This window comes from Numida meleagris, chromosome 7 (assembly GCF_002078875.1).
Source record: "Numida meleagris isolate 19003 breed g44 Domestic line chromosome 7, NumMel1.0, whole genome shotgun sequence".
In the NCBI taxonomy this organism is placed as follows: Eukaryota; Metazoa; Chordata; class Aves; order Galliformes; family Numididae; genus Numida; species Numida meleagris.
In genome coordinates this window covers 8,252,114-8,269,409 of record NC_034415.1, presented here as the reverse complement: position 1 = coordinate 8,269,409, position 17,296 = coordinate 8,252,114, and the positions used below count along the sequence as shown (strand labels likewise).

General features: G+C 42.5%; 1 protein-coding gene across 2 annotated transcripts in view; it reads right to left on the bottom strand.

Moving 5' to 3' along the window:
• The window catches only part of RGL1 (ral guanine nucleotide dissociation stimulator like 1), a 66,401-nt gene that overhangs the window by 28,348 nt on the left and 20,757 nt on the right, over nucleotides 1–17,296 (bottom strand). Inside the window, exons 2-4 of one of the 2 annotated variants that reach the window (XM_021404313.1) lie at nucleotides 13,670–13,721; nucleotides 13,513–13,557; nucleotides 3,771–3,848 (exon numbers count right to left, since the gene is read on the bottom strand). In XM_021404313.1, the coding sequence (XP_021259988.1) occupies nucleotides 3,771–3,848; nucleotides 13,513–13,557; nucleotides 13,670–13,671 (125 nt within the window). In that variant the 5' untranslated portion in view covers nucleotides 13,672–13,721. Of the gene's footprint in view, nucleotides 1–3,770; nucleotides 3,849–13,512; nucleotides 13,722–17,296 lie in introns of both variants that reach the window. The other variant, XM_021404312.1, reaches the window with a different exon arrangement.

Here is a 17,296-nt window from a genome sequence, read left to right as displayed (position 1 = left end):
CCCCTTCCCACAACAGGTCAAGAAGCTTAAAATACCCTATACATGCCTATCTCATTAAAATTTCCCATTCATCATACTGATCATTTTCATTTATATTTAGCACGTGAATGGTTTTGTTCTGGATTGTCGCATGTCTTGGTGCGTTGTATCTACTATTTTCTTTCTGAAAGTCACCAGAAGTCCTGAGCTAAAGAACACACAGAGCACAGTGAGCTCCAGAGACGAGGAGGCAACACCTCAACACAAGAGGATGCGGAATTGAGCAATATCCCGGGCAGTTTTGTTTACATGATGCAAGGAAGAAGAGCAAAAAGAATTGCTTATAATAGGAGGCAGAGGGTCAAGTGAGTAACTCCTTACAACTCCCTTATCAGACAATTAAGAGAGGCACGGCATCGTGTTTCTGGAAACACAGGCCAAAGTCCATCTAACTCAGACGCTTGGCCAGAGTGTCTGACCTTTTCCAAACTTTATGCTTCTGTTTCTCGCTTTCACATTGCTATCATAAACGTTCTGACTGTCTGAAAGCAGTGAGAACTGTGGAAAGCAAGCTATTGAACATAAGGAGGTATAAGGCAATGTTATTAAGGTCACAAAACATTTGATTGTTCAGAGTTTAATCATCATTCTAAGGCCCAAGCTATTTAGTTTTTTAAGTTACAACATTACAGCACTTCATTTAAACTTTCTATTACTGAATGGAGATCTAAAGAAAATGGCAACACTAATAAAAAAGATCAGACATTTTGTGTTAAACATAATTGTCAAATTGCTGTTGAATTAAAAAAAAAATTTTTTTTTTGACCACTCCTGTGTCTCAAAAATGCAAGGAATGATGCCTAAGTGAACAGGGGAAAATCCCCTTGGCAGAAAGGGTCCCTAGAAGGCATGTTGTGAGCACAGCTGAAGTGATCCTGGGTCAGTAACAGCTATATGTCAGTAACAGCAGTGAGTGTGAGAAGTAGCTGCTGGCTCGGACCCAGCATTCGGGAACACCAGGCGAGGCTGATAGCTCCCACAGGGCTCTCAAATGATGCTGTGCCACAAGCGCGCTCTGGCCCTCGTGTAGGGCACGCAGGTTCTTAGCTACATTAACACCAGGTGGAACACTAAAATAGTGCAGGACATTTATGTCTAACGGGCATTTTTCCTTCTCAAAATGCATCACAGCTCTATACCACAAGTACAAAAAGCACAGGGAGTTTCAACACAAAATACTAACTGGTGGGCTTGCAGTACATAAAATATGACAGAATATTCCTCCCATACATACCTAAGATTTTGCAGAAACCCCCCCTACTTTTTAAAAGCTCCATGTTTCAGGAGCAATGAATTCTCCTCCTGAAGTTGTTTTTCACTTCTGCAGCATTTCTTGTGTCAAACAAGCGGAAATGCTTTACATTTCTAATGCACCAAACAGAACTATAAAACATCAGACCTGTCACACCAGGAGTCTGATGAATGTAGAAGAGTCTTGCACACAGACTCCAGGACTTCCCAAGAGATGCTTCACCTCCGAAAAACACAGAGTTAATGGCAAGAAAGAACATTGCTCCAGCACATATAACACTGACAGCACAGCTATATTATGTTTCTGTTCTATGAGAAAAGAAGGTAAATGCAATTATATTGGAATTATCCCCAGACAAGAGAAAACCTGAACTACCAGAACGACGTGTTTCACAACAGGACTACAAAGGCAGTTTCTTTTCCAGATAGCATTAATCATAGCTGAGAGACAAGTAGCCACAGCAACTGGGAGGCAATGGAAATTTTTAAGGCAGGGAAGTGAATTCACGTTTATACAGGATCTGTTAAAACATGTGCACATGACATATAAATTACTCGCTTCGTAACTTCATTGTTCAACTTCCTATAAATAAGCAGTTGGGTAACAGGTATCAAGTTCAGATGTAGAAGATGAGGGCCAAAGGATCATAATCAACTGTGCTAATGAATGAAAACCGAGTCAGGTTAACTCACTAAAAGTTGTGCTATTGTAAGAATGGGAAGGCAGACCCCATCCATTTGTCATTCACCAACTGTGCAAAGATGCTGCGTGACCATTACTGCCAAGAGAGAAGACAACATGGATGCAGCAGGAAGCAGCTGGGCAGGGAGCCTATGATAAACTACGTGTGTCAGTAGAAAAAAAATCCTGCTTTAAAACTAAATAAAAAGTTCTTCATCTATTTGACAAGAAGGGCACTGCTGGCCGCCTGTTTTCTTTCTTTTACCTACAACATTATTCTGCCTTCTTGATACTTGGCGACCAAGTTTTAACTGTCACCTGTTATTTGGAGGTTTCTTCTGGCAACCAGGAAAGAATCAGAGATTTGAGCTCTCCAATCAAGTCTCATGGGGCAAGAGGAGAAGCCCAAACCACCAGAACTTGTAGCTTCCTGTTCTCTCTAAGCCTTAAAACAATTAACAAGCAGTAACATTTTGTTTCCAACTAAAGCCTTTTTTGAGAATCCTGTATCATTTATAGACGTTAATTAAGCTCTATATTTCTTCCACCTTCAATCAAGCGTAATTACTTGTGTTTTCAGAGAAACACTCCCAGACAAGGGGCTCTCACCAATTTATCTGTGGTGGTTAAACAAAACAGTTTCCGCTTGGATGGCAGAAGGCAAAGCGACCCCAGAGTCCAACAGCTTCATCCAGACAGTGAGGGACAGGAAGGCGCTGGGCATGTTAATGGGAAATATCTGCACTGGTGACATTCGAACCATTTTAAAACAGACTCAAAACCCTCTGTCTCAACACGTATGTCATCAGAAATGCAGCGAGAGGAGCAGCGTGAAGGGCAGGCCCAAGATTTTAGAATAGGACGTGATTTGAATCAACAATCTGCATCAGTCCTAGGAATGACATTACTGCAGTGTATTTCACATTCTAGAAAAATTCAACATTTTCTTCTATCCCAGAACAAACTGATGCTATAGGATCTCATCTTCAACTCCTCCTTTCCAAGTCAGCGCACTGAAGAAAGATTTTAATTTGTTTTTTTAACTGATAGATGAATCATGGAATCACCGAGGTTGGAAAAGACCTACGAAATAGAATCAGAGTGATGCTGACGATAATCAAGATTCTCCACATACTGTGATCAAACATAACCACCCAGCGACTTCTCATTGCCGTAGTGCATGCAAACCACACACCGTACAGATGTCAAAGTACAAATTCTGATGACCTAAGGAACATTTTACACCCCACGTCTAAAGATAAAATGCAGTTTCATAAGATGCTAGGAGGATAACCACTTTTTTCCACTCAAACCACATTTCAAATCAGCTTAGCTATTTTTCTTGCAACATGGGGTGACATCAGAATTTAAATTTCACTCAAAAAGCAACTCTGTAAATCGTAGGGGCACTAATGGAGAAGATGCATGCATGCACACATTGCCTGAAGCAATCTCAGCTACGCTCTGCAGATGCTGTTGTAATGCACAATAAAGTCAGTCATAAGCAATAACCGTTTATAGATAAGGCAGGGGAAACAAACATTCCTTGTTTGTTTAATCAAAAAAACGTTGGCCTAGATGTGTTCATCTCTTGTTCAGTTCCAATCTTGCTGACTGAGAGATCTCTGGGTTACATCATTGGATATGTCGTGAGATGGTTGATATTTGGCTTTTACACAAGCTTGTTTAAGCAAGCAAGCAAACAGCGCTGTGAATTTCAAAGGAAACAACAGCTATGCTGCCCGCATCCTCCTCCAATGTGAATCCTGATTGCTGCACAGTGTGAAACCACACTTACTTCCTGAGTACAGTTTTAGATTCAGAGGAATTCTGGCTCCCGACTTCTTCACAGCTTGAGGTCTCCAGGTTTCCATACCTGAAAAAGGAGATGGGTGTTTAGAGGAATATCTACTAAATGAAAACGCAAGCCCCAAAAAAGCAATTCTTACACAGTTATCATCATTCCTTCCAAGTGCAATTTCCACACAAATTTTTCGAGGTGGCAATTGCCCACTCGCGTCAAAACTCCTGATGCAGTTGTCATGAGCAGGAATGGGGTGCAGCACTGTGAAAATGCCACCGGGAAAGAGGAAACCAGAGGCAAAACTCCATCAGCACAGAGCAAAATCTCCTACCTACATACGTAATGCGTGTGCCTTGCAGGCAGGATAATGCACTTCATATTCAATGGGAGCACCCATTGCTTCAGATACACAGCTCTATAAAGAACTTAATGGCTCCTTACAGCCAGCTTTAATGAAGGCAGAAAATTACTCCCAGCCCAGATTAAGGCAAGCTGATTTTAGACATTCTGTGTTTGACTAATTATGTTAGTCAAGCATCTGCAATTAATCCAAGTAGCTAGGAGGGCAAGCGCATCTTTAACTGTTCGTAACATTCTAGTAACATCAGGCAAAGAAAATAGCGTGGGCTGTCAGTTTGTATAGGGAAGGGTCATGGCAGAACTGCAGCAAATTCATCCATAATGTTCAAAGGTCAGAAATACTCTAAAGTATCAGTCTAAGGTTTCGTAGGCAAGAACTGCAGATCTGTACAGAAAGTCAACTAGCGTAATTGAATTCAAGCTCTTTCTCATCAGCAGGTTGTAAGTAATGTGTTTTTGCACCACTGCCCACCACCCTCATGCTGATATTCTGCCCCGTCATGGCTCTCAGTCTCAAAACTTCACAATACTTTAAGATAATAACTTAAGTTCCAGCAGTAGGATGACAAGTATTAACGTTGGACTCTTCCACTGTGGATGGGAAGCTGAGGCACAGAAAGATCAATGGTTTTAATACATTGCTCATTCCAGTGCATTGCAAAGTAAACCCAAAGGAATGAAGGCAAATAAGTAACCCCTTGGATAGCAGCACTGTGGCTGCAGCTGTAAGGTCAGTTTAGGCTTCCTTAACCTTGAGAATACTGCAGTAAGACCACTTGCACTATCTGCAACAGTGGCTCATTTAAAACTAGGTCCTGCATTTCCAGCTGCAGGTAGACATAACAAAAATGATTTGCTCAAGTTGTTTCCACTTCTCTGTGGCAAAGCTGAGAGCAAAATATGACTGCTTGACCCCAGTATCTTACTCTGACCAACACGCTGCCCCTCGTCCAACATTAGACCAGGGGTGAAGACTCCAGAAATCTCAGCATTTTGTCTGCCCATGAAAAAAGGCATAACACATGCATAAACACTTGCAAACTGACATTTCGAAGGGCACAAATTCTTCTCGGTTATACCCAAACAATCCTGCTGGTCCTACAGGACTGCAGACGTCTGAGAGTACTCTATAAGGGCTTCTTAAAATTGGAAGGGTCCTCAGCCTGGAGGTTCATACAGGATAACCCATTTCTCCATTGTGATTTCACAGAGCTAGCACAAACATCTAAAGAAAATATGCTTAGCTAAAGTGACAATGGGGTAAGAACCCACTTCTGATCATGCTGCATGACACCCCTGTCTCCCCAGGGTCCCGGTGAACCACAGCAGGAGCATTCAGAGAGGAATCACTATTTGCCTGTCAATCTTGTTCTGAAATTTTTTTGGTGCATCAGTGGCCTCTCTGCTTTCTCCTGTATTCTCCCAAGCAATTTCACACGCTACCTGCGATCTTTTTATTGAGATCAGAATTACTGAAGCTGTAAAATTGAACAGATCCTTTATTTCCAACCATGCAATTCAGCACTTAATCCCACCTGGCCTCTGTAAGGTATTAGTCATACTCTTTCCAATTCAAAGCGAGTGCAGTTAACCACGTGAGGTACTTCCCATTGCCTTCCTGCAAGCACGAAATAAATCAGAGTGCCTTACAAACAACACCTCCACGAAGCCCATCACTTCACTGAGCTGAAGGCAAATCCAATCAAAATAGGTTGAACTCTACTGGCTTCAATATTTGCACTTCCAAACGTCGGAACGCTGGGTGACGTATCATAACAAAAAGCTACGGGGGTGGGGGGGGGGGTGCTGAGAGGGAGTGGACATCGGGAGAACTATTTGACACCTCCTCAACGTTGGTCACCCAGGATGGAATGGAGACGTGCTGCTGATGCACTGTGCACCGTACGCTCTTGATCTGATGATAAATAGAGAGGATTTCACTCTCCATCGCCATCTGCTAGGTAAAATGACTCAAATACATCTTAGTCAGTACAAAAGACAATTTGCCCGAAACCGAGTAGAGAAAGCTGCGGCTCTTGAATAACAATTACATTTTTATACTCATTTTTCAAAACTTCCCATTAGTTCTCCGAGCAAAATGTATTGAGGTGACTCACAGTATCACCATCCTAGCAATGCATGAAATACAAAATACATATTTGGAGAACATTAGGCACTTGCATGCAAATCCCACTAGAGGTACCCATGCTGATTTTTATAATATAAAGCTATAACCCAGTAATAGAAAGCGGGCAATTTGCAGTACAAAACCTGGCACGCATATAACATTTTGTCATATTGCCAAATGTAACTCTCTGCCTATCTCTCAACAAAAAAGAGCTCTGCACGAACAACAGGCCATTAAATACGGGTTAGGAGGAGTTAATGATACATCTGATGTAAAGAACAGTGTTTCTGCAGACTTCCACCGCTCTGTTCTCACCAGCTCCTGGACAAAGAGCCATTCACTCCCTAGCCTTGTCTGAATGCTTTGCATACAAAAAGAGACACGAGAAACAAAAGGATCCTGTAGCCCACAGAACTTTTCAGCCTTGCTTGGTGCTTGGAAAGTTATAGACTTAGCTCAAAAGAACTGACTAAGCAAATGAGACCGGAATGTAACCCGTGGCGCTGAACATTTAAATACTGAAAAACAGAGTAGAAAATGCACCCCTGCATCGCTGTTAAGAAGGGAAGGGAAGAAGAGGAAGGAAAATCCTCTTTCAATGACTAGGAAATAATAAGGAAAGGTGGATCACTGCAGAAGCACCAAAGCCCTAAATAACGCTTGGGAGCATCAAAGCAAGCAGTAAATACCTGGAAGCACAGATATGCAGCAAGAATTGTAAGGTGTTTGGAAATACACACACAGAATGACGGAAACAAAGTCAATTCTTTAGCTGAGTGGTATACAGGGAAACAACAGAGGAAAGACAAGAGCTACAGCAATAACAGTGAACTTGATGCCGTATAAAGCTACTGGCCTAAAATGTATGGCTCTGCTACCAAAGGACACACTATTCTGCACCTCCTAAGACACCATGGACATGAGCTGAAGGTGCCTGGCGAGGGAGGAAGCTCTAGAAGCAGACAGGGACCACAGTGCTGGGGGAAGGGATGGAAGGGATTGCGGCTCAGACCTTCCCCCCTTGGGAGGAGCACGCAGAAGTGGCACAAACCCCCCACAGAAAGCCAGGCACAATGGGCCAGATTATCTGAACTGTAACCAGGGTACAAAACCTGCAAGGAAACCACTCAGATTCCAGAGAACAAAAATGGCAAAGGCAGATGCTTTGGGAGATTTCTCTTCTTCACACAGCCCTGACTGATTGGTTTCTGCCCTGACTGTTCAGAATGGCCTCAGGACTCTCTCCAGCTTGTGCAAAGCCCTCAGTTTATGCTTGCCTCCTTATTCTGTTCTATCCAGCCAGGCATTTCTCGAGCTCACCCCGTCTCTCTCTCCTCTCTATCTCCACTTTCGTCTCCATTTGCCCTCTTATCAAGCCATCCTCCAGAAAAAGAAATGAACTGGAAATGTAAAACTAACTTATTTGCCACCATCATACTGCTGGGCTTACCCAGCTCGAGCTCTCCCATTAAAGAGCACCAATCCCCTTCTCTGTATACTTCTTCAGATAGGGACTGGTTGCTACTTTATATGCTACTGCGCACGCACAGCACGGCCCCGCTTTTAAGCGCTGCTGCAAGGAACACGATTACCATGACAAAATAAAATACGTAAGAGAGGAACTTGGCTTATGCCTGCTCTCCTCTGGACAGCTAAATATCTTTGGCTTCCATCACGCTTGGGAGCACTTAATGCCACAGCACAGGCAGCAGAGAGGATGCTGAGGGCTCACGTGTGGGCACCCTGCCGCAGTGCTGTGCCTGGGGGCAGGATGAGCTCGGTCTGCTCCTGGCTCTGCCCCTTTCCTTCTTTCCACCATCCTCCATCCAGCATTTCCACGTCCAAACACTGACAAGAGACTTTTTTTTATTATTATTTTTAAACCTCCCTACCCACATCTACCAAACAAAGAAGCAATATCAGGATGCATAGTGTTAAAGACTTGGCAGGTTTTCAAAGCTGTCTAGTGCATTTAGATGCCAAAGTTCCATGCATACTAAAGGGATGCGGATGTCCAATTACTCTTAACTAGCTTTGCAAGTACAAGGCATCTCTCTCACTTCTCAACATACCGGCCCACACTCAATATTTTGTTTAGTTTGACTTCTACTCTATGTTAAAAGAAAATCTTCATAGACCAAAATGCAGCCAAAATAATGAATAGGGCTCCAGTCTCAGATTTAATAAAAAGCAAAAATTTAATTTGAAGTCATGGTGCAGAGAAATAAAAAAGAAGGGATTTATTCACAGTCTACAAGAGACGTTAGTTTACTCAGAGAGCAAACAGCACATCACTGACTATATTAAAGGCAGGAGTTATCAAAGAGCACTATTTGTAGTCCATTGCAAGCAGCACAGTTCTAAAAATCCAGTGACTACCTCCTGAGTGATAGAGGGAACTGCATCTGTCTTAAAAATATCCTGAATTTTACATTAGCAGATTTAAACCTTTTCACACGTCTCGTTTGATACTTGCTGCACTGGATGCATCGCCTTTAGGAATGTTTCTCTTTGCCCAGTCTGTGCATTTCTGTGATGACAATACCAGCACAGGATGTGGGAGCTCAAGACATCACAAGTACGAGTGCTGCACAACTGTGCGGTTCCTGCTGTGAAATAACCAAAGCCATGTGTGTCTGGCTTTGGGAGGACTCCCTCCTGCTCTCCTCTGTCGTGTGAAGAGGAGCAAAGGCAGTGTGAGCAACGTGGATGTCCCTTTAGCTCACCCCACCACTCTGGCAGGGACAAAACAACCCAATCCTCCACGGCCAGGCAGGAAATGAAGGCCCCCTCCAGGCACCGACGGCTGCGGAGCCTCACACGCTCACAGGGCTGACCTACGTTTCTGGGCAAGTTTGTCAGTGTGTAGGTTCCCACAAACAGCGTGTTCTACGAGCAGGAGATGCAGGTGCTGCTCCTCCCACCCTGCATCAAGGAGCTGCTCCCCTGCAGAAAGATGGAAGGGCCTCTCTGGATCTGGCCACGTCACTGTTCTTCCTTACACCAATGAATAAGGACTCAGCATTGCCATCCACGACGGCACCCTTACTCTACAGTCTTGCCCTATCACCAAGAAGGAGAAACAGGGCTCAAGCGCCCCACATGAAGTTGGAATTGACAACAAATGCTTTTCCTGAGAGACTTTCTCATTCTTTTTTCACTCAACTGGAAATAAAAATAATTATAGAACACAGATCATGCACTAACACCCACCTTCATCCCTGTACTGCTATTTAGAAATATTACTAACAATAAATTTGGAAAATGTAGACCCTTAGCTACCTATTCTGCATTAAATATGAAAACTGAGTTAGTTAAATTCAGTTACTATGTATTTTTCCTTACAACATCTGCTTTTCTTCACAAGTTCATATTCCACACATGATGTAAATCATTCTAACTTCTATAGCTTAAATTTAATCTATATTTTGTCCCAATCCGTACACTTCTAGATTAACCACGATATATGAAAAGCCAAGAGAAACATCCATTGACTCTTAAACACTACACTCCTGAGATTTGTGAGAGGGGAAGGAAGTGGTGACCTCCTAGGATTTCCTGAGGATTCTACCATTTATTTTAAAAAGCCAGGGATAACGCTGACAAGGTCAAGCAGCCTACGTGCCCTTCCTCTGTAGACTACATTACTACTTGCTCCAAGAGGAACGTAAGCCAGAGAGAGACCAGAACTTGGCTCAGGAAAGTAAGTTCTGCTCTGTCCCCCCTGTGTTTTCTTGCCATCTTCTGACATTTTCACCTCTTTAAAGTTGCACTGGAGGAGAAGAGCACTCGCCTGAGTGCCCAAACCTACCTGAGACATTGCTATGAGCATCGTGGGGCCTGTTGTTTGAAGCAGACCTGCAGCATCTGAACTTCCCCTGTTCTCCCTTCCTTAAAGCAGAGCTGCTGTCACACCAGCATGTTACCAAAAGCTCCAATGGGACACAAACTCTTCAGACGCAGACAGCATTGGATAAGATTGGGCCATGATCCTTCCTTTCAGTCAACAGCCAACAAAGCTGTGAATAACAAGGCCCTCGCCTGTAGAAGAGGACTCCTACTTTCCTGCTTATCAGCTTGAAGACTCAAATGAAACTCATTACAAAATATCCATGCACGGATTTCAAAGCTAAGAAATTAGTCCTGCCTGCTCAATTTCTTTTCTAATCAATGTCGGTTTTTGTTTGCTCCCCTGGTACATGCCTGAGAAAATCTAAGAGAGACTCCTTAAGTTAGACTTGCCACCACTTTTGTGCTGCAATCTAATTGTAATGGTACAGATGTGATTCCCAGATATGAAAATATTAAGAACTTAATGGCAGAGTTAACTGAGCTAAATTGCACCAACAATACAATTTACAGCTACCGTTGTCACATTTTCATAGGAGCCTGAAGAGTACCGGTGTCTCGTGACCAGTGATTCTCAGAGAATGAGTAATTACTTTCTTCAGGCTGTTTTTAAAACCCTGTCATTAATGCCTATGTTAAAAACCCATATAGAAGTAGAAATTAAAGTACACGTTGTATGAACTTGATAATGATCTTGACTTCTTTCCTTGCTCAAATTCCTGATTTTTGAGTATCTGAATTTACGACTTCGGTGTTTTACTAATTTTGTACATTCCTATTTTTAGCTTGCTGTGATCATTTTCACTGGGGGAGAACACAGGAACAAAGCAGAACCATTTATCTAGAGGACTCTGCTAACGTCAGTGCAAAAGCAAGATCCCCTAAGGACTTTTCCATCATCCTTACAGCAGCACAGCCTCGCAGAGTTTGAACATTTTAATGGCTAGTGATGAAACACCACAAAACAATCAAAACCATAACCAGGCTAATTGACTGGAAGACGGCCTGTTGTTTCAGTGGATTACCCCTCTGGCACAAACCCCAAGTTTATCATTCTTCAATCCTCAATTCCAGGGACGTCGTTTAATTAGACTGGTATTGAAGTGCTGCGCACAGGGAGTTCTCTGCAGTGCCGTGCACTTCAGGAGCCCCCTCCTAGTCCTGCCCAGGGGCTCTGTGCAACAAACCAGCCCTCCACTGAGGATGCAGGAACAAGAATGTTTCTCCAAAACCACCACTTTGCTGGTCACCCACCTTAACAGGTTTTCACAGTAGATTCTAAACTTGCTTGTCAGATAAATGGCATCTTGCATAATTTATGCAAATCAAATAAGCACAACAGATGAACTGCTCTTTGCACAATAGTCTTTTATCTCCTGAGCACAGCAAATAACAACCAGACGTGGAAACACAAAAACAAAGATCCAACTCCAAAACCGTTAGGTGAAGCAGAACCCTTATTCTCTCTTTGCCTCAGTGCACTCCTAAATATCTGCTAGCAGCCTGCTCCTCTCACTCTGTCTCTAGGATCTCTTGACAGCAGAGGGCTTTAGGGTGGGAGCTGTTGCAAACACTTTCAGGCATGCTTGTACAGTGAGTTCTAAAATGAGGTCATGGTCTCAGGTGGGACATTCGTTTCTATTACCAAAACACCTCACTAACAAAGAAATAGGAGTGGAAACTAATAAAAGTCTAAACTGTTAAACTGGATGGCAAACACACAAAGATGTTTTCTGGGCATTTAAACTGGGTATGCAAACACACTTTTAAGACAAAGTTACCTGAGCTTTATACAAGCATCTTTAATTGAAAAGCTAAGTGTGTATCACAGGCTTTGGAGCCACACTGGAATGACCAGTTCACGTTATATAAGCCATTTGCAAGTTCTCATTGATTACAGAAAGATAATTTCCCTAGGTGCATGTCAATCAATAGAAAACCCCAAATGAGAAGGCTGGCTCCAACACAGAGCAACAAGAACTGCATTGTTAGGGGTTCCTAGAATTTAAACAGCCATTTTATGCAATGCATCATTACAGGGGGTATTATTTCATTTATCTCAACATTATTATATTTTTTTTTAATAAAAAGAGTTTCTTCCGCTAAAATCTATCTTTACAAAAATAATTCATATAAATTATATAGGAAGCATTACTGGCTGGAAATGAAGAGTGTATACAGCTATTGTTTTATCCTATCAATGTGTGGCTCCTGGGCAACTCACATGCTTAGGGAGCAAGAAGGTCTCATTACACATTGCTATTCTGCCAGCCAGCTCAGTTTTAAATTTACTAGAATCAATTACTGGACAAGTTTGGTGTCTTTCACAAGCTATCCTTCAAAAGGTATTTACATCCAAAACACAGCATAAAAAAACTGAATGTGTAGGAAGAATTACTTATTCTTGAGAAGGAATTCCTCTGCGTTTTTGTATTCCTACATTATGCACCATTGCTCTTCATTTGCTCATGTGCTAGGTCAGAATGTGTACGGACTGAGACGTAAAGGTCACTGTAGGAAATCTAACTGTACAGTTTGCTCCCCACGATGGCTTCTCTTTCCAGATCTGACTTCTTATTGACTGTGAAGCTGCTACTCGTGAGCGTCTAGAGTTATTATTACAGTTACAGCAGGCTTGGCAGCTAGGCATTTCAACACAATTGTTAATTAAGCACATCGCATTCCTGCAAAGCAAGTAGTATCATACTCCTTTTCAGATAGAAAAGAACAGCACAGATAACTTATCTGCACCTTACTCCTTATCTACCTAGTGGGAGAGCCAAAATAAAAAGTTAGGAGTTCTTACACTAGCCCTCTAATTACTACATGCCAGAATAGCTGTTTTTGTGTATCACTTCCTTTTGAAAATGAAATAAATATACTTCCACTTCTGACTTGGCCATGTCTCAGTTATAATCTGGGGTGACAAAACCAGTGTTGCATGTTCTAAGCATTTGCACAGATAAAGCAGACGAGATTTGGCAGTCTTTTCATAAGAGCTATTTGTATATCTGGGGGTTATTTGTAGATCTGGGGGTTCTTGTGCTGTCTGCAAATAATGATGATGGTATGTTGATGTGAATAGAAGTAGATATGGTTTTGCATATGTTTGTACAATCCCTGTTTCAAATCAATATCTCCCAGCGGGAGACTTAGGTCTCAAAATTCAATACCCGATAAAATACAGGAGTCTGTGCTAGGTGTGACTTTGCAGCCCTCTCGTTCTGGTTTTGTTTTTTTGGAGAGGGACAAGCTAGATATTTTTACTTGTGCTGTACTCTTGACACCTGTCCATCAGGTTATTAAGTCCATGTCCACTGAAAGTAATGGAAACAATTCCTGACAACATCTGCCTGCCACGTAAATGACAGCTCAGCTCCCACATCCACCAGCTCTTACCTGTCAAGGAGAAGCTCTAGTACTTCCTTAGTAGAAGCAAAGCCCCTGTATGTTGAGAGAAAGATACTGATGTAGGTAAAATCATTATCCCCAAAAGCTGTCAGAAGGTTCTCCACAAGTTTCTCCAAAGTTCCAGCTTTTATTGTCCTGATCTTACATGTTTCATACTGGCTGACAGTATGTCCTGGAGGTAACTGGTCCCCTTCAACCTACAAAGTTAAAACAAAAACAGAACACAGAAATCAGGCAAAAGCCAGATCCTTCACACAGCTGTCACACTGCAACAGACTAAATCTTATCTTTAGTTACTAAAATACATCGTCGATTTTGGCTCTCCAAACACCAAGCGCTCCATCAAGAATGGAGGTTATTCAGTAAGTTTATCTTTATTTCCCTGGCATGTTCCACAGATTATTTTATGTTTTAGCTGCTACCAATGTATCTTGTGGCACTACCACGTATTATTATCTAAAAGAAAGTTTATTATCCCACAAAGAGAATAATAACATAGCTAGAGGAAACAATAGCGGTGATTCAGTCCCACTTAACTTCTGAATAAACACTAAAACTGCTCGCAGCTTTAGAGTCAGAACTCACAGATCCTGTGCTGGAAATACCAGCTTTGGGCTGAGGCAGAACCTAAGGTCATAAGCACATTTGGACAAGGAACATTTCATGATACTTTTGCACGGAAGGAAGATGTCAAGTCATCTAGCACACATGCCATTATAACCCTTCAATTATCTCTTATAGTTTTCATTTGGTGCAGTATTTGTCAACAAATCTCAGGTTTGATGTTTTGGGTTTGTTTTTTTTTTTTTTGAGGAGGGGTTATTTTTTAAACAGCGTTTGCTTTTACTGCTCACAGTCCACTTCAAGACTGAAATCACCGGATTAAATTCCACCACTATTTAGAGGACAGCTCAGAAAATTCTGTTTGTGACTAGCTTGAACGCCTACCTGTAATAAAAAGGCTTAACAATGGGATTGTACATAAAATACATCAACAAGAGCAATCGGACAGGAAACTTCTCTTTACCCTTTGAGCCAGCTGTCTGCGGGAAGGAACAGTCAAGAGCACCAATGTAAAAATGGCTCAGCCCCACAGAGGCAGCATCAGAAAGAGCAGCTTTGCTTCCATTGTTGTTACTTAATAGGAACCAGAACACTGGCATGCCACAACCTCAGCTTGAGGAAGATGCGCTGTGATGCACCTGCTCCATCACCTTGCCCAGTCACTATCTAAGTACTGTAATCACATGGCACCAATACTAACAGAACTGCAGAAAGAAAAAAGCCATTTCTCTTGAGAGAAAGAGATGGCCTCATCTCATCCAAGTGTTTGCAGTCATGAGTGAAAAGACAGACCCTGTCAAAAATCCCTGGACATCACGATTTATCTACGAGTATATAGACTCCCAGAAAGTCATTTGAGTGGATGAAATATCTTTCCAAAGTCTGGAGTTACTTTCACTCACATTCACTGAGAGCAGAATGTATTTTCTTTAAAGCAAGTTTTTTGAGTATCCAGGATTAATGGTTTACTCAAAGGAAAAAAATCAGGCCACCGTGAAATAGTTCAATTCTTAAATCTGTTTAGGTTGGATTGAAAGCATAAGCAGCAAAATACTACAGGAAATAAACTTGTACTGAACAAGAGCACGCAGCAGCCTAGCTTAGACTTTGCATCACCCGTTCTCCAGCAATCTCAGAATAAAGCCATCTGCAGTGCAGCAGTATTGCACTGCTGGTTTCCTCCTCACATACGCACTCACAGCAAGCTTTCAGCTGGGACTGCTGTGATGATGCTCTTCTGAATCACAGCCTTCCCTTCCCGGGTAACAGCTCTGCTGTATCCTGACACAGACAATAATGGTGTTTCATTAGGTCACATTTCCCAGAGAAGCCTTACAATATTTTGCAATTTAGCAGGCCTTCTGGGTTTTGAATGTTGAATCGGTCTTCACCGGCGCGTAGGACAATCAACACCAGACTGACAGTCTCCTCTAAGTCATATTTTGTATTCCTCCGTGGCTGCTTGACAACACATCTCAAGCACGCCCTGAAGAATCACACCCTGGACTGCATGCAAAGCTCAGAAACGTGGCCATTTTGACCAGAGGTTTTGCTCCAGAAATTGTCCAGTAAGGTATAAGTTTGAAACAACGAGGCTAGTTCTGTTCCAAACATTAGCACAGCACCTAGACTCAAGGACTTGAAGATGTCACGGCACTGACTTAACAGGCATTACAGACTTTGGCTCTGCATACTGGCAAAATACAAAGAAGAAAAAAACAAGCTATTCATGAAGTAATCAGGAACAGACAGCCCAGCATTTCATATTTATAGCACTACCTTCCATTGCTTTTCAATTATTCAGAATAGACATCCCTTCCTCTCTTGGGCAATATAGATGTCCTTACTGAGTGCACAGCTCAGCTGCTTTAGGATGAGGACATCCCATTTCCCAGCATACAGGGTCCAACTGATTCTTGGTAGAACATTAAAATCCAGCCTGCTAAAACAGAGTTGAGAGGAGAATGAAAAAATGGGACGAACAACTCCAGCACCCCTCACTAGCATGGCTAATTGTTTGTTACTAGCAGTACTCCCAGTGTTTGGACTTCATAGTAAGAAATGGTCCCAGTGATGGGTTTGGTAGCCAAGAGCTTGTGTCTGTAGAAGAAGAACTGGAAGAACCAGGAGCATCGCGCAGGATCGAGGCACAGGGACCTCTCAACAGACTGCAAAGACCAATAGCTCAGATCACAGGCAGAGAGCCCAGGAAACTTGCAGCCACACCTCAGCAGGAAAATGGCACCATTTCACATTGAGTTTAAGCCACTGCAAGAAGCCATTCCAAAGGCCCTTTTCTGCCCACATGCTGACCTGCTCCTAAGCTGTTTTTCATGCAGCCATGTGATGAACCGGACCACAAAAGGGGTCCAGCCAAAACAGAGCTTGCCCTTGGTGAGGTGAGATCTAACCCAGACAAGTTGCCCAACTTTGCTCACCCCAGGGCTGCAGAAACACATGGATTGGCACAAGGAAAACAGCTCAGGCTCAAGGAGAGAGAGGATTCCCAGAAGCACTGCAGGTTTACATCTGTTCAAACAGACTATGCAATTGCAGACTGTTAATCTGGTCTAGTGTCATGACTGATTCACTTGTTTTGTATAAAGACAAGGCAGCAACACACAGCACTGCTGCACTAGAACCCAGAGCTACAGCAATGCAACCCTGCAGGGAAGGGCTGAGACTACACCAGAGCTCTGCTACTGAGAACTTGCAGAAGTTCCGTTACTATTGCTATATAAATCCATTCAAATTTACCCTAAGCAAAATTTGCTTGGAATAATAAAAATACTGTTGACCTTTCATCTTCTGATTAAAATATACTTTTGAAAATTACTAGTTCCACGGCACAACCACTTTCAAACACAGAGGAAGGGCTGGGCATCGCTGCATTTAACCATTCATTTGCTATCCAGCAGATTCCCCCACTGCATGATAGTTGAAGGAAGGCTGTCTTCTCCTCAGCACATAAAACAGCCTCCTCTCATTCACTGATGTGTGTGCCAAACAAGGGCAGAATGCATTCCCAAGACGGACACATGCACAAAATTTTCCTTTAATTGCAACACTGCAGCTTCCCCAATACACAACCCTAGGAGAATGTTTAAAACAACAACCACAAAGACTGAAACTCCGAAAATCTAAGACTAAGTTTGTCCGCAAGACATTAAACTGCTAGAAATCATTTTAAGAGACTTTTAGGGGTTGT